Source organism: Panthera uncia (assembly GCF_023721935.1).
Source record: "Panthera uncia isolate 11264 chromosome B3 unlocalized genomic scaffold, Puncia_PCG_1.0 HiC_scaffold_1, whole genome shotgun sequence".
Taxonomy (NCBI): domain Eukaryota; kingdom Metazoa; phylum Chordata; class Mammalia; order Carnivora; family Felidae; genus Panthera; species Panthera uncia.
Genome location: NW_026057582.1, coordinates 105,032,094 through 105,055,890, shown reverse-complemented (window position 1 = coordinate 105,055,890; position 23,797 = coordinate 105,032,094). Strand labels below are relative to the sequence as shown.

At 37.0% G+C, this 23,797-nt stretch overlaps 1 protein-coding gene across 9 annotated transcripts in view; it reads left to right on the top strand.

Annotated features, from left to right (window-relative positions):
• Positions 1 to 23,797, top strand: part of DENND4A (DENN domain containing 4A) — a 133,888-nt gene that overhangs the window by 64,405 nt on the left and 45,686 nt on the right. For all 9 annotated transcript variants that reach the window (XM_049613770.1, XM_049613774.1, XM_049613771.1 and 6 more), the window contains exons 12-15: positions 1,403 to 1,503; positions 6,638 to 6,856; positions 8,500 to 8,645; positions 23,558 to 23,691. In XM_049613770.1, coding sequence (XP_049469727.1) covers positions 1,403 to 1,503; positions 6,638 to 6,856; positions 8,500 to 8,645; positions 23,558 to 23,691 — 600 coding nt within the window. The remainder of the gene's footprint in view (positions 1 to 1,402; positions 1,504 to 6,637; positions 6,857 to 8,499; positions 8,646 to 23,557; positions 23,692 to 23,797) is intronic.

Sequence of the window (23,797 nt, the reverse complement as noted above, 5' to 3'; positions counted from 1 at the left end):
AATAAAAGGGCAACTTGGTGTACTTCTTTCTTTTAAGTACACTTAAGTACACTTCTTTCTCTGAAGTTGCTCATAATTTAGTTTTATAAGGCCAGCATGCACACAGTGAATGATAAAGTACAGTGGGAGTGCTGTGTTGCAAAGTTTTATCCAGAAAATAATGTAAAAAGTGTTCTACATTGTCTTCTCACTGTAATGCAGGATTCCGTGCTCCCGGCCACATTATAAAATAAAACCTTCGCAGTGGGACATCTGCAGGTGGCCCTGTTCCATCTATCTGTATTTTTATCCTCATTTGTGGAAAGATAGGGTAGATTCCAAGACAGTGGTTCTTTTTAGCCTAAGCTTTCCCATCCACTCCTTTTTCTTTGTTTGGTTTCCAGGGTGATGATTTTGCCCTTTTTGTTCTGTGGGAGGTACAGGGAACAGAAAAATAAATTCAACTTCCACTACACACGTGTGCTGTGTTGTTTTTGGTGGTTAGTACATGAGTGATTCACTTTTCTTCTCCTTTTTCTCTACATTTTTCAAGTTTTCTAAAAATATATATATATGGCTTCTGAAGAACAAAGAAAGATTTAATAAGTAAAGAATGGAATCAAAAAAGCTATAGTGAAGTCCAAAAGGTTTATGGTATTTTATCACCATGCTCTTTTCTTACTGCACGTGTGGTTGGAAGAACAACTGTGTCCTAATAATTTTAATAAAAGAGATTATAGGAGTTTGTTGTAGAAACAAAGATAGCACTTTCAAGCAGATATCCTCTTTTATAGTTATAAAAGTACTTTGGAGTATTATCCTTTGCTCAAATAATTTAATATCATGGATTAGTTATTTTCTGAAAGAAACGAAAGCAAATTTTACTTCCACTTTTAGGAAACTAAGAAACTAAATACTTAAATATACCGCAGTATTTTGATAAGCTTTCTGGATCCTCAGTTCATTTTGTCTTTACAAGTGCAAGTTTTCCACAGTGCTTGTTCTTAAAGTCAGAGTCTATAAGAAAAAAACCTCCTGTTGCTAGGATTTTCTCAGTATTGAGGTGTCTAAAGACTCTTAAATGGGGTTTGAGAGTAATGACCACCATATTAAGTTTGTAGTGATTAGCATGATTCCACTGCAAGTCGAATTTACCCAGTACCAACATAATTATAATTTTTTGCACTATATTTGTATAAGGTTCTACTCTTGTGTAAGTTAATTTTTAAATATTCTGCATCCCAGTTTATCCTTGTAGTATTTTTCTCTTATTATAATATTTTATTTTTGTATATATGTACATACATTTTGTACGTATGTATTTTATTTTTTATTCAATATATGTTTTCTTTTACCTTTTATATATATATAGCAAAAAAAAAAAAAATCTAACAAATACATTGTTGTTGTCATTTAATCTCAGAACTGGTGACAAGAAAAATGTAGCCTGGAAGATACTTCCAAAGAAACCATGTAAAAATCTGATGAACACACTGAATAATTTGCACCAGCAGCTGGCAAAATGTAAGTGTATAACTTAATTAAAGGAAGTAATTTAATCTGAGAAAGGACTCCAGTTACTTTGCCTTGCTAGTGAAAGGATATTGTTTATTTTATCTAAGGGAAATGTTTTTATAATCTTAAGGGAAAATGAACATTAAAGCAAACTTTGTTAGAAGCTGAATAGATTTATAAAATTTATTATATTTTATTTTATATCTGCTACATGTTCATAGAGCCATTTTAGAATAGTAAAATTGAAAAAGAGGTTGAGGTAATTGTTTTCCTTACTTTTACCATTACTGAAATACCATGGAAAAAATAAGGGTTTCCTTCCCTGATGAACGTGGATACAAAAATCCTCAACAAGATATTAGCCAACCAGATCCAACAATACATTAAAAAAATTTTTCACCACGACCAAGTGAGATTTATACCTGGGATGCAGGGCTGGTTCAGTATCCGCAAAACAATCAATGTGATTCATCACATCAATAAAAGAAAGGACAAGAACCACATGATCCTCTCAATAGATACAGAGAAAGCATTTGACAAAATAGAGCATCCTTTCTTAATAAAAACCATTAAGAAATTAGGGATAGAAGGATCATACCTCAAGATCATAAAAGCCATATATGAAAGACCCAATGCTAATATCATCCTCAATGGGGAAAACTGAGAGCTTTCCCGCTAGGATCAGAAACAAGACAGGGATGTCCACTCTCACCACTGTTACTCAACATAGTATTGGAAGTCTTAGCCTTAGCAATCAGACAACACAAAGAAATAAAAGGCAGCCAAATCGGCCAGGAGGAGGTCAAACTTTCACTATTCACAGATGACATGATGCTCTATATGGAACCCCAAAAGATTCCACCAAAAAAAACCTGCTAGGACTGATCCATGAATTCAGCAAAGTTGCAGGATATAAAATCAATGCACAGAAATCAGTTGCATTCCTATACACCAACAATGAAGCAATAGAAAGAGAAATCAAGGAATCAGTCCCATTTACAATCACACCAAAAACCATAAAATATCTAGGAATAAATCTAACCAAAGAAGTGAAAAATCTATACACTGAAAACTATAGAAAGCTTATGAAAGAAATTGAAAAAGACACACAAAAAAATGGAAAAATATTCCATGCTCCTGGATAGGAAGAACAAATATTGTTAAAGTGTCAATACTACCCAAAGCAATCTACATAGTCAAAGCAATCCCTATCAAAACAACACTGGCATTCTTCACAGAGCTAGAACAAACAGTCCTAAAATATGTATGGAACCAGAAAAGACCCTGAATAGCCAAAGCAATCTTGAAAAAGAAAACCAAAGCAGGAGGCATCACCGTCACGGACTTCAAGCTGTATTACAAAGCTGTATTCGTCAAGACAGTATGGTACTGACACAAACAGACACTCAGATCAATGGAACAGAATAGAGAACCCAGAAATGGACCCACAAACGTATGGCCAACTAATCTTTGACAAAGCAGGAAAGAATATCCAATAGAATAAAGACAGTCTCTTCAGCAAGTGGTGCTGGGAAAACTGGACAGCGACATGCAGAAGAATGAACCTGGACCACTTTCTTACACCATACACAAAACTAAACTCAAAATGGATGAAAGACCTAAACATAAGACAGGAAGCCATCAAAATCCTCCAGGAGAAAGCAGGCAAAAACCTCTTTGATCTTGGCCGCAGAAACTTCTTACTCAACACGTCTCCAGAGTCAAGGGAAACAAAAGAAAGATGAACTACTGGGACCTCATCAAAATAAAAAGCTTCTGCATAGCGAAGGAAACAATCAGCAAAACTAAAAGGCAACCCATGGAATGGCAGAAGATAGTTGCAAACAACTTATTAGATAAAGGGTTAGTATCCAAAATCTATAAAGAACTTATCAAACTCAACACCCAAAAAACAAATAATCCAGTGAAGAAATGGGCAAAAGACATGAATAGACACTTCTCCAGAGAAGACATCCAGATGGCCAACCGGCACATGAAAAAATGCTCAACATCACTCATCATCAGGGAAATGCAAAGGAAAACCACAAGGAGATACCGCCTCACACCTGTCAGAATGGCTAACATGAACAACTCAGGCAACAACAGATGTTGGCCAGGATGCAGAGGGAGAGGATCTCTTTTGCATTATTGGTGGGAATGCAAGCTGGTGCAGCCACTCTGGAAAACAGTATGGAGGTTCCTCAAAAAAACTAAAAATAGAACTACCCTACGACCCAGCAATTGCACTACTAGGCATTTATCCACGGGATACAGGTGTGCTGTTTCGGAGGAACACACACCCCCTAATGTTTATAGCAGCCCTATCAACAATAGCCAAAGTATGGAAAGAGCCCACATGTCCACTGATGGATGAATGGATAAAGAAGATGTGGTACATATATACAATGGAATATCATTCAGCAATCAAAAAGAATGAAATCTTACCATTTGCAACTATGTGGCTGGAACTAGAGGGTATTATGCTAAGTGAAATTAGTCAGAGAAAGACAAGTATCATATGACTTCACTCATGTGAGGACTTTAAGAGACAAAACAGATGAACATAAGGGAAGTGAAGCAAAAATAATATAAAAACAGGGAGGGGGATGGACATAAGAGACTCTTAAACATGGAGAACAAACAGAGGGTTACTGGAGGGGTCGTGGGAGGGGGGATGGGCTAAATGGGTAAGGGGCATTAAGGAATCTACTCCTGAAATCATTGTTGGACTATATGCTAACTAACTTAGATGTAAATTAAATAAATGAATAATAATAATAATTAAAAAATAAGGGTTTCCTCTTGTATAACATTCTCTTCATACAGAGAATAGAAGTTTAATTTTGAAAATTTAAGACAGATGATTTAAATTAGAAAGTGCTGATGATTTTAGTGGGGTGAGAGCTGGGTTTTAAGCTTTCACCTTCAGTGGATCTTAATGCCGTCCTTACCTCAAATAATTTGAAAATAGAAGTCTACCAAATGCATTAGGAAATTAATCAAAATGAAAATTGATTGGGATATAGAATGTTTCAGTAAAAAGCTTATATAAGAATACCTTGACAGTGATCCAGAATTACCGATAAGAAGAATTAAACCTTCATATACTTAATCTCTTGGTATTTTAGAACAATGGCCCATTCAGGGTCCATGATTTAATACTTACTGTTTAAAAATGGTCAGTAATGGTATAGCAGTATTTGAGGTTCTCTTTTATGTATTAGGTGAAATACAGACAACGGAAGGGGCCTATATCCTTGAGGGTTCAAAGTGACCATAGAGTTGGAAATAGACATGGAAGACGACAGTGTTTCCCAAGTAAACCTTACAGCAAGCAGAGAATCTGGAAGTAGCTCATAAGTACTGGAATAGGAAAACAGTGACATGAAATAGAGCAGCATGTCATCTTAGGTGGCAAATAAATTATGTATAGAATTTTATGTAAGCTGACTAGTTAACTGCTTTCTAACAAGGCATACTTGTAAATAGCTGAGAAGTCCAGCAACTTTTGTAGCAATATTTAAAATATTATTAAAATCTGTGAAATAGCCCGTCCAGCTGTATTGAAGGGCAGAACCTTAAAGCCGAAAATTATAAACTTTTAAGCAATACTGATAGTTGAGGACTGTGTAACACTTTATAGCTTCAGAACACTTCCACATATATTTTTTATCTTTACAACTCTGAAGATAAATTGAGGGAGGTTAAATAGCTTGTCAGAGATTATACAGTTAACCCGGATGAAGCTAGGATTAAAATCTAGATCTTCTGTATAAAGGCCCATGTTCTTTCTAGTACTGTTACTTTTTTTGACAATAAGAACTCCAGAAAAAACTTTGTAAGATGATTTATTGTTCCTCGTATTTTGAAAAGTTTTTAAATTTTGAAACAATCACAAACATGTTCCCTGATCTTTGAGAATAGATGCGCCATCACCTCCAAATGGAATATATTTCCTACCCAAAAATACATTCTCCTCCACCACTACATAACCATGAAAATCAGGAAATTACCAGTGAGCATTTCTGCCATCTTTACCTGCAGACCAGATTCAAGTTTTATTATAATAATGTTCTTTCTAGCAAAATAATCCACTTCCAAATCAGATGTCTTTAGTTTCAAGTCTCTTTAGTCTCCTTTTCTGCAAACACTTCTTCGATTTCTCCTTTTTTTTTTTTTTTTTTTTTGGACTTTTTAAAATGGGTTTTTCTATCATAGAATGGTCCATGATGTGGGTTTGTCTTGAGCGTCCACATGGTAAATACAGGTCATACATTTTTGGCAGGAATATCACAGAAATGACACTATGTTCCTTTCCTAGCATCCTTATCAGATCGTGAACTACTTTGATTTGTCCCATTATTGATGAAGGTGTTCACTTTGTACACTTGATTAAGGTGGCATCTAGCAGGCCTCTTTTACTTGAGCTTATTCTTTTACTACCTAATGGCTTTAGTGTTGAGTTGTTCAGGAAAAGAGCTGTTTTTCACATTTTAATCCATGTGTGTTTTTCCTGTCAGCACTTACATTTTTTTAAAAGGGGGGGAGGGTAGAACTAATGCATTTAACCCTGTTTCCTGTTGATATGGTTGCTATGATTTTCTCTTATTAGTTTATATATAGTTACTTCAGAACATGATTTTTTTTTTTATGGTAGTCAGACAAACAGGAATAATTTTATATTTACTTTGGTTGAAACGAACTCAGCAGAGGCTAACAAATGATGTAGCAAGCTTTGCTGGGGTTTACATATTATGAAGTTATGTAAACAAAGAGTTAAGTAGCTTGAGCCCTTTTGAAAACAATAACTTCTTTCAATTTTTTTGAAATATAATTAACATACAGGACTGTATAAACTTAAGGTGTACAGCGTGACTTGACATACATATATAAATTTATATTGATTTATATTGATTTATTGATACCATTATTAACATTGGTTTCAATAGTTTGGAGAAAATCTTCACCCTGTATTTTTTCACAGTGCAGCAGAGACCAAGAGACGATGGACTAATGGACTTATATTGATTTATATTGATTTATATTTATATTGATTTATATTGATACCATTATTATATTGATACCATTATTAACATTGGTTTCAATAGTTTGGAGAAAACCTTCACCCTGTATTTTTTCACAGTGCAGCAGAGACCAAGAGACGATGGACTAATGGACTTAGCAATGAATGACTATGATTTTAATTCTGGAAAGAGGTTGCACATGATAGATTTGGAAATCCAAGAGGCATTTTTGTGTTTCATGGCCTCTATTTTAAAAGGCTATAGATCATACTTAAGACCAATAACACAAGCCCCATCTGAGACAGCCACAGATGCGTCCTCTCTTTTTGCCTTGCAAGGTGAGTGATTGTACAGTTTTACAGCTTTCGTATCACTGAGTTTAACCTTATGATGATACAGTTTTTCTGTGTTAGTAGCTCATGTTTATCAAAATACGTAGCTATTTTTGAAGTATGTGAATCTACCAATTTTGTTGGTAATCCATTTCCACACAGCTAGTTATTTCTCAGACAAATTAGAAATAATCCCATTAACAAAATATGTCGAAGAAACTATTTGAAAAGCACAGAGCTTTGTAACCATGTACTGCTTCACTCTTTTGTGCCACAGATGTGTTAGGATATTGACAGTTTTAGTTTTCAGAGCAGCTGGGCAATGTTGAACACTCAGAGGAGCCTCTGGGATGGTCACCTCCAAGCATGCACAGCCTCATTCATTTTACTTCATTACACTTTATAAATATTCCTTTCTTTCTGCTTGTGCCCTGAAACAAAAGAAGTTGGAGAGCCCCCGAGTGCAGTTTGTGTCAAAATACAGATTTATTTTCTTTTGTAGTATATAACATTTGGAAGAGAAATTCATTTAATAAGCATATATTGAGTTCCTCTAAATGCTAGGTATATAGTGGCATGCAAAAGATACATGGTCATAAAAGAGAGCGAGAGGGAGAGAGAGACATGGTCACTTCTCCCAATGAGCTTATAGTCAAGAAGATAAGCAATTTGAAGGGCACCTGACTGGTTCAGTCAGAGGAGTATGTGAATCTTGATCTCAGGGTCAGGAGTTCAAGCCCCACATGAGGTTTAGAGATTACTTAAATAAATAAAACTTAAAAAAAAAAAAAGCAATTTGAAAATAGTATGAATGAGGGGCACCTGGGTGGCTCAGTCAGTTGAGCATCTGACTTCGGCTCAGGTCATGATCTCACTATTCATGAGTTCGAGCCCTGCTTGGGGCTCTGTGCTGACACCTCAGAGCCTGGAAACCACTTCGGATTCTGTATCTCCCTCTCTCTCTGCTCCTCCCCAGCTTGTACTCTGTCTGTCTGTCTGTCTGTCTCTCTCTCTCTCTCTCTCTCTTTCTCTCTCTCAAAAATAATAAAAACAAACATTAAAAAAATAATATGGATGAACAGTTTATTTCACAACTTCAGATCACAGAAAACCCTTCTGAGGAATTTATCTCTGAGCCATAATCTCAAGGATGAATACAAATGAGCCAGGCAAAAGAAAAGTAGAAAGTTTTAGACAGAGAGAACATTTGGAAATAGTTTGAACTTATGGGCCCAAAAGAAGGCCCAAGTGTAGTGTAACTGATCATAGTAAGCAGTGTGGAGCGCGAAATCAGGAAATAAACTTTTCCTCTGTTTCAGTAAGACACAGACATAATCAAACACTAGAGAGGTTGTAACTGTTGCTCTTTAAAAATGCTTTCACATTTACAATTTTATATATAATCCACAAGGTAATGAGAGGACAACAGAGACAAGTCTGGGTGAAGATTTGAAAGATCTGGGTTCAAGTTGCTTTCCTATTGCTGTCTTTGTCAGGTCACTTCCCCAGGGGTCTTAGTTTCTTCTTCTGCAAAATGGTAGGTTGAGGAAGTACAGATGACATGATTAATCAAGTTCCTTCTGGCTTAAAATTCTATGAATCTTTGAATGATCCTATATTTTGTGACATTATGAATTTATGTTGAACAGCTTTCTTAAGAAGCCGGGACCGATCACATCAAAAATTCTATAACATGATGACCAAAACACAAATGTTCATTCGCTTCATCGAGGAATGTTCTTTTGTCAGTGATAAAGATGCAAGCCTGGCATTTTTTGATGACTGTGTAGATAAAGTAAGTAAGAGTATGTCTACAGTGCCCTAACTTATTTTGTGTGATTGTTTTACATGTTATGAGTTATAGTTTCTATTTAACTTTTATCAGCGCTTAACAGAATCTAAGTTCATTTCATTTCATCATTGACTCTTTATATTATTAAAGTTTTGTTTGGACTGCTAGATATTATAAACCACAAACTCTTAGGAGTACCTTGCAGGATTTTACTGAATCATGAGTTTTATTTTAGCAACCAGGTCTATAACTTTGCCTGCCCACTTACAGACTATGGGAGTTCTGTCCAAGTCTGTGGACCTCCAACTTGAGCATCTGTAGTTTTCACCTCTCCTTATTGTACATTGCCACATGCTGAGAGTAGGTATAGTGCATAATGAATATATCACTTGAATACTTCTACAACTTGGAAGTGAGTTTATAGCATAAATTAAGTGAATTAATTCTATTTTATTTATTTATTTTTTTAAATTTTTTTTTAACGTTTATTTTTGAGACAGAGACAGAGCGTGAACAGGGGAGGGGCAGAGAGAGAGGGAGACACAGAATCTGAAACAGGCTCCAGGCTCCGAGCAGTCAGCACAGAGCCCGACGCGGGGCTCGAACCCACGGACCGTGAGATCATGACCTGAGCCGAAGTCGGATGCTTAACCGACCGAACCACCCAGGCGCCCCAATTAATTCTATTTTAAATTCGTGTATGAAACCTTCTCTTCCCCTCAGTCCTAATATCATAAGGTGGTTATCTATGCTGAACATAGAGGAGGTTGAGGAACAGTGATCTAGAGTGGGGTGTTGAAACCTGAATGGGGTGAAGAAGGAGGAACAGACTAGCATTGGGTGTTGGAGCCCAAGCCAGGTGAAGACAGCATCTATGTAAGGGGTGACCTAGCATGGAGAATCAGAGGATGAGCAGGATAAAAAGAGTGCCCAGGCTGGGGGACAGACAGCTGCAGGGGGTCAGAATAAACAAGATGAGAAGAGTATCCATGCCAAAACAGCATGGAGTATCAGAGGCTGAGCAAGGTGAAGAGAGTGTCCCCACAGGGTAGGGGCAGCAAATGGAGTATCAAAGTTTGATCTAGATGAGGAAGATGCCAGCTTGGTGGGGACAGAGGGTAGGTCTGGAAGTAGCTGTTGAGGCCAAATTAGGATGAAGAAGTCATATGTGTGGAGAGGGGTGGTGGTGGAAATGGGAGAATGTAAAGAGGAGTGGATCAAATAAATATATTAAAGATAATGAAGTTACTCACCATCAGAGAAGGGACTTACAAATACAGAAAAGGAGAAAACGAGAATGAACCCTGTGTTATTAGAGTGGAATAAGAGGTTTGATATATCATTGGTTTTCAGTATGTATAGACAAATATAGAAATAAGTACAGATGTAAGTATGTATGTCTGTGTGTGTACATACATATATTCCCTAGCTCTGTACACCTAGAGAATCTGGAAGCAGCCATACCCCAATAGTGGTGAGTACACCTAATGAACAGAATTTGGCTTCTAACGCCCATTCTCCACTAAAAGGAATTAGGACTCCTTGGAGAATAATTGGGTCTAGGGCAAGGAAAGTACAGGATGAGCCCTGAAGTAGCTTGTGCTAGAACATAAGGAATTGCTCCAAGAAAAATGGAGACATGTTTCTTAAAACAACAACAACAACAACACACACACACACACACACACACACACACACACACACAAAGGTAAGTCAGCTTGAAGGAACCCCCACTGGCTATATCTGAGACAATTTGAACATCAAATCTAAGTAACAGATTATAACCCATTGAATAAAATAGGAAACTATGAGTTTACACAGGTACTGAGAGTCTGATGAGAAACAGGATTTTCGTTTCAAAGTATCTCTGCACAAAATATGTATTAATTACAAAATGGGCAAGAGAAATTTTATAGTGGAACAGAACGCCTGGCAGACACCACTTTTATGTAGTCATCAAAGTGAACATTACAAGTAGGGAAACAAATCAACATCATATGCCTATAATAGGCCACGGTGAGAATACAACATCAACTCTGTGATATTTCTGCCAAGGATGCATGACCTATAGAATCTCAAGGACGTATGAGACAAACTCAAATTAAGTGACATCCCTCAAAATACCTCTTCTGTAATCCACAAATTTTCAGGGTTAAGAAAATAAAGGAAAAATTAAGAAACTGTTCAAAAGTGAAGGAAACTATAGAGACTTGACAAGCAAATACAAGGCTCATCATTCAGAACTGGATGCTCTTGGCATACCATCATTAATATAATCAGTAAAGCTCGGATGTAGTTTGAGGATTAGACAGAGGTAGTAGTATAACATGTTGGTTTCCACAATTTGTTGTATTATGGTTAGATAGCAGACTGTCATTGTTTGTAGGAAGTACACACTAAAGTATTGAAGGGTGTTGGGTCATCAGGCCAGCAATTTACTCTCAGACAATGAAACGGAAAACATTATATGCCCTTGAAAAGTTATTGTACTTGAAACTCCTGTAAATTTGTGAGTATATATGCATACAGTGTTCATGATTTTATGCCCATGACCATAGAAAAAAGGAGGAAAGCAAAGTTTTGTCATGTATTTAGTCAACAAGTTATACTTGTAAGGTTTTTTAAAGAGGTCCATCACGTTCAAATTTATGTGACTTAAAGAAAATGTGATTGATTGATTATTTTTTAAATATAATTTATTGTCAAGTTAGCTAACATACAGTGAATACAGTGTGCTCTTGGCTTCGGGACTAGATTTCCATGATTCATTGCTTACCTACAGCACCCAGTGCTCATCCCAACAAGTGCCCTCCTCAATGCCCATCACCCATTCCACCCCCCCCCCCCACCCCGAATGACCCTCACTTTGTTTTCTGTATTTGTCTCTTATGGTTTGCCTACTTCTCTGTTTGAAACTATTTTTTCCCTTTCCCTTCCCCCATGGTCTTCTGTTAAGTTTCTCAAATTCTACATATGAGTGAAAACATGTAATATTTGTCTTCTCTGACTGACTTATTTCACTTAGCATAATACCCTCCAGTTCCATCCACATTGTTGCAAATGGCAAGTTTTCATTCTTTCTCATTGCCAAGTAGTATACCATTGTATGTATATACCATATCTTCTTTATCCATTCATCAGTTGATGGACATTTGGGCTCTTTCCATAATTTGGCTATTGTTGAAAGCGCTGCTGTAAACATTGGGGTACATATGCCCCTGTGAATCAGCACTCCTTTATCCTTTGGATAAATTTCTAGTAGTGCTATTGCTGGGTCATAGGGTAATTCTGTTTTTAATTTTTTGAGGAACCTCCACACTGTTTTCCAAAGTGGCTGCACCAGTTTGCATTCCCACCAACAAGAGAAACAACATCTGTTGTTTCCTGAGTTCTTAATTTTAGCCACTCTGACCGGCATGAGGTGGTATCTCCTTGTGGTTTTGATTTGTATTTCCCTGATGATGAGCAATGTCAGGCATCTTTTCATGTCTGTTGGCCATCTGGATGTCTTCTTTGGAAAAGTTTCTATTCATGTCGTCTGCCCATTTCTTCACTGGATTATTTGTTTTTCGGGTGTCGAGTTTGGTAAGTTCTTTATAGATTTTGGGTACTAACCCTATTTTCTCCCATTCCATCAGTTGCCTTTTAGTTTTGTTGATTGGTTCCTTTGCTGTGCAGAAGCTTTTTATCTTGATGAGGTCCCAATAGTTTATTTTTGCTTTTATTTCCCTTGCCTTTAGAGACATGTTGAGTAAGAAGTTGCTGGGCTGAAGTCAAAGAGGTTATTGCCTGCTTTCTCTTTTAGGGCTTTGATGGTTCCCTGTCTCACATTTAGGCCTTTCATCCACTTTGAGTTTATTTTTGTGTACGGTGTAAGAGAATGTTGCTGTCCAGTTCTCTCAGCACCATCTGCTAAAGAGACTGTCTTTTTTCCATTGGATACTCTTTCCTACTTTGCTAAAGATTGGTCATACATTTATGGGTCCATTTCTGGGTTTCCTATTCTATTCCATTGGTCTTTGTGTCTGTTTTTGTGCCAATACCCTATTGTCTTGATGATTACAGCTTTGTAGTACAGGCTAGAGTCTGGGATCGTGATGCCTCCAGCTTTGGTTTTATTTTTCAACGTTACTTTGGCTATTTGGGGTCTTTTCTGGTTCCATACAAATTTTAGGATTGTGAAAATCAGTGATTTTTGAGGGGAGGGAGTACAACAGCCAAAATACAACTCATCCTCACATTCAGAAATTGCCTCAGTTCTTTTTGTTTTTTAATTTTTTTTAATGTTTATTTATTTTTGAGAGAGAGAGAGAGAGTGTGTGTGTGAGCGGGTGAGGGGCAGAGAGAGAGAGACACAGAATCCGAAGCAGGATCCAGGATCTGAGCTGTCAGCACAGACCCCTACGCAGGGCTCGAACCCATGAACCATGAGATAATGACCTGAGCTGAAGTTGGATGCTTAACTGATTGAGCCACACAGGCGCCCCAGAAATTGTCTCATTTCTGAGTTTGACATGAAAATGTCCTTTACTAATTGTTAAATAAGTACCAAAAATGTCTTATAAAAATGAGAAATGATTCTGACTATGCCAGATGTAATAGGAAAAACACTGCATTGGGAATCAGGACAACCTGAGTTCCAGCTCTTACACTTGTAACTTTTGTTGAGTCATCTAGTCTTTCTGTGTTGTTTTCTTATCTATGTTTAAAATATATTGTGAGTAGAGATCATTATGCACATCTCACAGTGTTCAGAGTAGTGTAGTATGAACCGAAAAGTAGAAAACATTATGAGTCTATTTATATTTTGCTGATTTTTATTTGAGTTTATAGATTGGTAGTTTATTCACTATCTTAATCAAATCTGTAAGTTTGCCTTAGTTGGTGCTTAATAGAAAGAATAAATAAATAGAAAGGTCTGTGGTAAATAGAAAACTGTGCTTTAAAACATATTTTCTTTAAGTCCTTTTTTATAGGAATAATTCTGTTGGTTTTGTAGGTAAAAATGATTATTTCTGGGGGCACCTGGCTGTCTCAGTGGGTAGAGTATGCAACTCTTGATCTCAGGGTCGTGAGTTCAAGCCCCACATTGGGCATGAAGTCTGCTTTTTTAAAAAAGTGGGGTTTCTGACTAGCATTATGCACTTCGAATGTTTTTCCCCTGTGATGCTGGACTTCCACTGGTCATCTTTAGGTGCAATTCAGCTTGCTTTGTGAACTGTGGCATACATTTGTATAACAGTTTTTTCCTGTGCCAAACTAACTGAATCATAAGGGACTAAACTCACGATCAGAGATTGGCTAATAGCATACTTTAGCCAATACATTGATTAATCCACATGGGAACACTGAATTTGTTGTAGGAATCCAATTAACTATGCAGAGGACAGAAATCTTGTATTGTTCCCTTTTATTTTTACTTATTTTGTGCACCTTGTTCATACGTTTGTATTTCAACTAAGAACTCATACAGTAGTGTCCGTATCACATGGTTTTTAAAATACTCATTAATATTGTAAGACACGTAACACTTTTCCTAGGTACCTAGGGCATCGTGTTCTGAGGAGGATATTTTATTATTGATAATTACTACCTTATATTGTCTAGGAATTTCTGAAAGTAGGACACCTGCTATTTACTTGATAAGAGTCTGTGCAGGACATGCTTAGAATAATTGCACAAAGAATGTAAGTTCTGTTGAGAAAAGCCAATCCCATTAAATGTGTAACCATTGTTTCCAGGCAGATTATTTTCCTGCAATGCTATTTACCTATTCAAACTCTAGATCCAACAAAAGATCCAATGGAATCACGTTATAATTAAATGTTTTAATGACTAAGAAAATTAACACTGAAAATTAACTCATTAAAACATAGTTACTTGTATTTCCTTTATTATATAATTCAAAGGAAGCTTTTTATTAGAGAAAATAACAAAATGTCACAAGATTCAAAATATACCTAAATAACCTTCATATACACTTAGAGGTTCATTGTATTTCTAGTATCATTAAGCAGAACTCTCTGAAATAGTAAATATGCAGTACTGTTGCTACCTTTCATATTTTAGTACCACAATTTAAGTATTAGTACTTGCTTTTAATCTGCAAATGTTTTCTGAATATCAGTAATACCTGAGATTTTTATAATGTTTGTTTATTTTGAAAGAGAGAGAGAGAGCACGTGTGCAAACAGGAGAGGGACAGAGAGGGAGAGAGAGAGAATCCTAAGCAGGCTACACACTCCGTGGAGAACCTGACGTGGAGCTCGAATCCACAAACCGAGAGATCATGACCTTAGCCAAAATCAAGGGTTGGATGCCCAACTGACTGAGCCACCCAGGCGCCCCTGAATATCAATAATAACTTAAAAAATAATCATTTATGTTGGGGTTCTTAGTTGGGTGACTTTTTTTTTTCAAAATGTATTTATTAATTTTGATAGAGAAAAGGCGTGCCAGTGTGTGAATGGGAGGGGGGCAGAGAGTGACAGGGGGAGAGAGAGAGAGAGAGAGAGCAAGGATCCCAAGCAGGACTTGATCTCACAAACTGAGGATCATGACCTGAGCTGAAATCAAGAGATGCTTAACTGACTGAGCCACCCAGGTGCCCCTTTTAACTTAATATTTTAAATGAACAGGTCCTCTTACTTTTGGCAATTTAGCTATGGAAAATAATATTTACTTTTATATATTTATATATAAATATTTTATATCAAATATATATTATATATAAAATGTTTTTGTTATATGTATATAATAATGTTATATTATGTTATATATAATATATTATTGTTATATTGTTAATTATATATATAGAGAGAGAGAGAGAGAGAGAGACTACCTAAGTCAATCTATGACTAAGAGTGAACAGGAATTAGACATATCTTTTGATCTTAGCATATTCAAACAGAAAACATTTCCCTAACTTTTTTAAAGTGTTTTTGTTTTTTTTTTTTTTTTTTAACATTTATTCAGTTTTGAGAGACAGAAACAGAACACAAGCAGGGGAGGGACAGAGAGAGAGACACACACAGAATCCAAAGCAGACTCTGGGCCCTGAGCTGTCAGCACAGAGCCCAACACAAGGCTCGAATTCATGAACTTTGAGATCATGACGTGAGCTGAAGTGGGCTCAACCAACTGAGCCACCCAGGCGCCCCACATTTGCCCAACTTTAAAAAGCTAGGGTGGGTAATGCTGAATAGGAATAAGAAAAACAGTGTGTGAGAATTGTATGAGTTTCGTTTATGACTAATTTAGGAACCATGTGTTCTTCATATGATTATGTTTTGAATTCTTACAATCAGTTCCTATAGGATTGTGCTTAATTAAAGGCAATTTGGGGTTTTTTTTAATGTTTTATTTTATTTTACTTTTTTAATTTACATCCAAATTAGCATATAGTGCAACAATGATTTCAGGAGTAGATTCCTTAATGCCCCTTATCCATTTAGCCCATCCCCCCTCCCACAACCCTTCCAGTAACACTCTGTTTGTTCTCCATAATTAAGAGTCTCTTATGTTTTGTCCCCCTCCCTGTTTTTATATTATTTTTGCTTCCCTTCCCTTATGTTCATCTGTTTTGTCTCTTAAAGTCCTCACATGAGTGAAGTCATATATTTGTCTTTCTCTGACTAATTTCGCTTAGTTCCATCCACGTAGTTCCATCCACCCTCTAGTTCCATCCACATAGTTGCAAATGGTAAGATTTCATTCTTTTTGATTGCTGAATGATATTCCATTGTATATATGTACCACATCTTCTTTATCCATTCATCCATCAATGGACATGTGGGCTCTTTCCATACTTTGGCTATTGTTGATAGTGCTGCTATAAACATTAGGGGGTGTGTGTTCCTTCGAAACAGCACACCTGTATCCCGTGGATAAATGCCTAGTAGTGCAATTGCTGGGTCGTAGGGTAGTTCTATTTTTAGTTTTTTGAGGAACCTCCATACTGTTTTCCAGAGTGGCTGCACCAGCTTGCATTCCCACCAATAATGCAAAAGAGATCCTCTCCCTCTGCATCCTGGCCAACATCTGTTGTTGCCTGAGTTGTTCCTGTTAGCCATTCTGACAGGTGTGAGGCGGTATCTCCTTGTGGTTTTCCTTTGCATTTCCCTGATGATGAGTGATGTTGAGCATTTTTTCATGTGCCGGTTGGCCATCTGGATGTCTTCTCTGGAGAAGTGTCTATTCATGTCTTTTGCCCATTTCTTCACTGGATTATTTGTTTTTTGGGTGTTGAGTTTGATAAGTTCTTTATAGATTTTGGATACTAACCCTTTATCTGATATGTTGTTTGCAACTATCTTCTGCCATTCCATGGGTTGCCTTTTAGTTTTGCTGATTGTTTCCTTTGCTATGCAGAAGCTTTTTATTTTGATGAGGTCCCAGTAGTTCATCTTTCTTTTGTTTCCCTTGCCTCTGGAGACGTGTTGAGTAAGAAGTTTCTGCGGCCAAGATCAAAGAGGTTTTTGCCTGCTTTCTCCTGGAGGATTTTGATGGCTTCCTGTCTTATGTTTAGGTCTTTCATCCATTCTGAGTTTATTTTTGTGTATGGTGTAAGAAAGTGGTCCAGGTTCATTCTTCTGCATGTCACTGTCCAGTTTTCCCAGTACCACTTGCTGAAGAGACTGCCTTTATTCTATTCGATATTCTTTCCTGCTTTGTCAAAGATTAGTTGGCCATATTTTTGTCTGTTTGTTTGTTTGAGAAAGAGAGCATGCATGGGGGAGGGGCAGAGAGCGGCAGGGACAGAGTATCACTGCCTACAGCAGCGAGCCCAATGCAGGGCTGGAACTCAGAAACCGTGAGAACATGAATTGAGCCAAAGTTGGATGCTCAATGAACTGAGCCACCCAAGTGCCCCACTAAGGGCAGTTTTGTGTAACAGATAGTCTGGTAAGATTTTTCTCAGTCTCCCAAGCATCTGTCTGCAGTGTTTTCTGAGCATATTAATGTGGAAAAAAATATGAAGAGAATATGAAAATTCTTTTAGTTTTATCCTGTCATGGGTGTTGGATTTCTTTTTCTCCTAATGGGCAGACATCACTGTGCTTTCCAAAAGACAGAAATGGCCAACTGATGCATGTAGGACGTATAGCATGGCTGTTTTTATAATGTTGAAATGAGATTTTACTGGTATACAAGTTAAGAGAAGTATCTTTTCCCAAGGTACTGAATCTGTGGTGCAAAATTTTAATATTTTAATAGACTTTATGATACTGAGAATTAGAGCAGTTGTGCTCATAAACAGGTTTTTTCTTTGTGAGCAAAATGGCTGGGGAGTAGGAAGTAGGCACAGGTCTGGAGAAGAAGAAGCTGTTAAAAAATAAATAAATAAAAATTTAAAAACATATTGTGTCCATGGGGGGATCTGGGTGGCTCAATCAGTTAAGCATCTGACTTCAGCTCAGGTCATGATCTCACAGTTCATGAGTTCAAGCCCCACGTCAGGCTCTGTGGTGATAGCTCAGAGCCTAGAGCCTGCTTCGGATTCTGTGTCTCCTTCTGTCTCTCTCTCTCTGCCCCTCTCCCTCCCTCCCTCCGTTCCTTCCTCCCTCTCTCTCTCTCTCTCTCAAAAATAAACATTTAAAAATTATTTTAAAAATAATAATAAAATAAAAACATATGATGTCCATAGACAAGCAGTTCTCTTGTAATGTTCCATCATGGAGACAGGAGTGGTTGCCAGCTTTCTTTCCAGTGACCTTAGGTATTTGTTTTAACCTTTTCATTCTGGTCCATCTCTTCTTTTTCATTATCAGTGGTGCCCTTGTAATTAGATTAACCACATATCATTTGCATAAAATATTTGTGGGTAGAGCTTCTCATTTGTTCTTGGGTTGCCCATGGACACCGTATCCTACTTAGGCATACCTATGATTTTGAGTTATAATTGACATATTCCTAATGTTTTTAAAATATTGTTAGTTTGCTAATAAGGGCTCAGGTGCTCTATGATTTTATTAAAAGTTTAATTTTTAACACTTTTATTAAATGTTGAAGAAACAGTGTGGGAAATAAAAGTGAGAAAAAAACTCTGTAAAGCCTGGTACCCTAATACCATTTCACATTTACTGTCAGTGTTTTTTACATAATTATCATACATACTTTCCTAATTTTTTACATAACCAGATCTTATAAGCATTTTTAATATCGCTGCCAAATCTCATAAAAGGAGATTTTCATTTTTAACACAGCAAAACAACAGTTTAAAAAGTCAGATAATTGTCCAAGCTTCAGGCCCATTCCTTCCTGCCCCTAGTCTCTACTCCCCAAAGGCAACCACTTTTCTCTTTCAGCAATTTCTTCATTTACCTTAAGATTTCCAAATAATGTGATTTTATTGTTGTTTATCATTTTATGTATTGTACATTAATGTCTTATCTACCATACCACCTGAATTCTCCCACTGTCATTATAATGAATTTTGGTCAAGAGGTGTTCAGTGCTTGTGGTTTTTTGTTTTAATGTTTATTTGTTTTTTGAGAGAGAGAGAAAGAGAGACAGAGCGTGAGCGGGGGAGGGGCAGAGAGAGAGAGAGAGAGAGAGAGAGAGAGAGAGAGGGAGACACAGAATCCAAAGCAGGCTCCAGGCTCCGAGCTGTTAGCACACAGCCTGACATGGGGCTCACACCCATGAATGGTGAGATCATGACCTGAGCTGAAGTCGGACCTTAATTGACTGAGCCACCCAGGTGTCCTGGTATTCAGTGTTAATATTACTGTTACTTTGTATGTAATCCCAGCTAGACCACATATGTGTATTTTGTAATATATTATAATTAGATGTACTTTCATGCATGGATTTTATTTTCTCTGAAGTTAATGCTGTATTTCTTGTTTTATGTCTACTATTAATTCATCTCCAAACTCTTCCAAACTCACAAAAGTGAAAAATCTAACCTCAATTTTTCCAACATATCCGTAATTTTTTTTTCCTGGAAGTTTCCATGTGTATTCCAATCTGAACTGATTGCTTTCTAGTCTGTCATCCTGGGATTTTCCTTCACCATCATCTTGGGACTTATATTGATTTCTCTTCGGAGTTGGTACCCCTGCTTTCTGGCTTCAATAACTTCTTTCTTGGCATATTTCCTTTTAATGGTGGAGCACAAATTCTGGTAGCTTAGAGAGAGTATGTGGGAGATTCACATTTTTTGATGCCCTACTTGTCTGTAAATTTCTTTATTCTCCCCTAAGATTTGATTGCTAATTTGGTTGGAAGTAAAATTTTGAAGTCTTCTAGCTTTGATTGTTACTGTTGAGTATAACATCTGGTCTAATGCCATGTTCATTTCTGACCTTTCATACCTGATCTCTTTTTGTCTCTGAAAGCATTTAAGATCCTTGATACTCTACTAAGGTTGCACAAGGATATGCCTGGTAGATGGCTTTTCTTCACTGAGTTGAACACATCCAGGCCCTTCTACTTACTCTGTGGCCCCATTTTCTTCAGATTCCGGGCAGTTTTCCTACATCCCCTTTCATTCCTCCATTTCTTTGGTTCCCTTTTCTGAAGTATGTGTTGTTTTGATTATTGGCCTTCCTATCCTGATCCTCTTAATTTTCTTATATTTTTTCATCCCATTTCTGTCTCTCTGTTTTTCATCTCCACTTTCTGGGAGATTTCCTAAAGTTTATCTTTCATCCTTTATAATAAACTTTTTATTTCTGCTATCATATTTGTAATTTTTGTTACGTCTCTTCTTCATAGCATCTTCTTATCATGGATGTAGACTTGTTTATTTTAGTTGTTTTGAAGGGTTTTTTTCCTCCTGCATTGTGTCTATTTTTTACTCAGATGTTACTTTTAATATTTGTTTGTTTTGTCCTCCAAGTGATTGGCTTTCCTCATGTGATCTTTGGTTGGTATTTCAGTGAGGAACAAAGAACTCATTGGAGCTTTTCTGGGAAGCTGAAACTTGGAGCTTCCTTAGGTATGAGATTGATGATCATAGAGGAACTCAACTATTCATTCATTCACTGCCCTGTTTGAGCAGTGTCTATAATTTTTTTCTTTTAGGCTATTTTAGTTTCCCCGAGAGGTATCTACAGTCTTTAGCCTGAGGACTGTCAGCCTGACTGCCAGTATTCTCCCAGCTCAGTGGGGAAGGTAACTGAGGTTTTCCCTTGTTGTAACATGTAGGCTTTTACTCACTTCACCTGTTTTATTAACCTCCTTCATCTCCCACAGCTCTGCCTGATATCTTCAAGTCTAGAGTCCCTCTGGTTCACGTAAAAAGACTCAACCTCATCTCGGGCCACAGTGGGGAGAGGTAGTAGCCTAACTGCACTGGGCTGAGTCAGGGATCTGGGAGTCCTTGAATGTAGGCTTTTAACTAATTCTCCTGCTTCCGCCCCATGTGTACTCCAGTCTTCCGGGTCATCAAGCACTTTTAATTCCCGACCTTTCTGGGACTCTGCAGAGCAAATGGCTTGCTTTTTTGGCTCTCTCCTTTATCCCCTCCCCAGTGCCAGAGATGTGGCTTTCAGCTTTCACGGGTCACATCAGTCTACTTTGCAGCTTCTGAAATGTTCTGAACTCCAGCTGCGCTACTGTCCTCTCTCCAGTTCATTTTGTCTTCGTTGGGTTTTTTTTTCAGTCCCTTACTTCTCATTTTGGTGAGATTTCAAGAGGGATTGAAGGTAAATTGTTGTGTTTAATTTGTCTTACTCAACCAGAAGTCTATGTGATCTTTACTATTTTAATTTTTAGTGATTGTATTTTCCAACCATTTATCATAGTTTATTCATTTGCCTGTTTTTTGAAAACATAGGTAACTTCCAACGTATTCTTTTTTTTTTTTTTAATTTTTTTTGGGGGTGCCTGGGTGGCTCAGTTGGTTAAGTATCCAACTTCGCCTCAGGTCATGATCTCACGGTTTGTGAGTTCAAGCCCCACCTCAGGAGCTTGCTTCAGATTCTGTGTCTCCCTCTCTCCCTGCCCCTCCCTCCACTGACACTTTTTTTTTTTTTTAATGTTTATTTATTTTTTGAGAGACAGTGTGAGAGGGGTAGGGCTAGAGAGAGAGGGAGACACAGAATCTGAAGCAGGACTTCCAACGTATTCTACTTTAAGTTTTTATTCTGAGCATTTATTACTTTTGTAATATTTGAAAAACCAATAAAAGTAATATATATTTAGGAGCTCCTGGGTGGCTCAGTTAAATGTCCGACTTCAGCTCAGGTCATGATCTCGTGGTTCGTGAGTTCAAGCCCCACGTCAGACTCCGTACTGACAGCTCGGCGTCTGGAGCCTGCTTCAGATTCTGTGTCTCCCTCTCTCTCTGCCCCTCCCCTGCTCATGCTCGCTCTCTTCCTCAAAAAAAAAAAAACATTTTAAAAAATTTCCTTAAGTAATACATATTTATTATTTTTTAGCTGAAAGATAACAATATAAAGAAGAAAAGTAATTGCAGTAATACCATTACTCAGAGGTAACATTTGATAAGAGTGTGTATGAGAGAGAGAAACGAACAAAAGTATATATGTGCCCATATATACAGAAATATGTATTATATATGGCATATATATTCACTCCTAAAAATTAGAATCATACTATATATATAGTATGCTTTTTTTTTTCAACTGTCATTATTTTGTGAACATTTTTTCATGTCGTCATTCTACACCATCTTTATTGTTATTTAGTTCACTTTACGGATTTACCATTAAAAACATTCTTTAATCTTGGAGATTACAGCATGTCATACTATGAAATTATAACCAACACTTAATGTAAGAACACTCTGAATGTTTAACTTTTTTATAAGAGTTAGAAAAATTTAAAAGCTATCCCTGTCCTTTTTTGGTAGATTGTGCCCTGAATCCTTATCTTAAAGATTTGACTTGTTGGAGCACCTGGATGGCTCAGTCGGTTAAGTGTCTCACTTTGGCTCAGGTCATGATCTTGCTGTTCATGAGTTCGAGCCCTGCATCAAGCTCTGTGCTGACAGTTTGGAGCCTGGAGCCTGCTTCAGATTCTGTCTCCCTCAAAGTCTGTCCCTCCCCCCGCTCACACTATGTGTCTTTCTCTCAAAAATAAATAAACCTTAAAATTTTTTAAAAAATAAAGATTTGACTTGTTAATAATTCTTGTCCTCCCGTTTATTTCCAAGTGATACTTGATATTCTCTCCATCCTAATAAAGTGCTGTGGGTTATTTTTGTGATACGTATGACATTTTGGTTTTCTTGTTTGTTTTTTTTCCAGTGGATGTTGATGTGTGCTTTTTTGTTCATGAGCTCCTTTTGGGCAATTTGGACTCTGTTTTCAGTTTTTTTACTATTACCTTGCCATAGAGTATCTAGGGGAAATTATACTACTACAGTACTTTTAATACTGATATGACTGGAATTTTAACTCTGTTATGCTTCCACCTAAACTGGAAGAACTTAGGGAAATATGTTATATTGAGTATAAATGAAACAAAGATCCCAGTATTCTCAACAAATACACACATGTATTTGTGGATTTTTAAAAATACTACTTCTTGAGTACATTCTCATGATTCAGAATGCAAAATAATATAAAAAGGTACACATTGGGAAATGTGGGTCCTATCCCATCCTTGTCCATTCTGTTCATCTCCCCTTCCCCATACAGGTAATTGCTTTTCATAATATTCTTTAATATTTCCTTATGTGAATACAAACAAAAATATGAATATGTGTTTTTAGTTTTCTCTCTTACTCAAAAGACAGTACACTATATACAGTGTTCTACACCTTATTATTTAATTATCTTGGAAGTCTTGTTTAGTGGTGCATAGAGAACTTGCTCTTTTTTTTTCTTCTTAATAGCTCTTTAGTATCCAGTTATGTAAATGGTTTATTTAACCATTCCCCATAGACAAACTCTTGGCTAACCAATGTATTATTTTAATGTATGTTTTTTAAACTTTTTCAGGTGGATATGGACAAGAGTGGTGAAATGCGACTTATAGAACTGGATGAATCTTTCAAAAGTGAACATACTGTTTTTGTAACACCACCTGAGATCCCCCATCTACCCAATGGTGAAGAACCCCCTTTACAGTACAGGTATTCAAGAGGCAGAATGTTTGAGATTGAAAGAGAGAAGCAATCCATCATCTGTGACGTAGCTTTCTAAGGACTGTGGTATTTTCAAAAATCCAAACTTTACAGA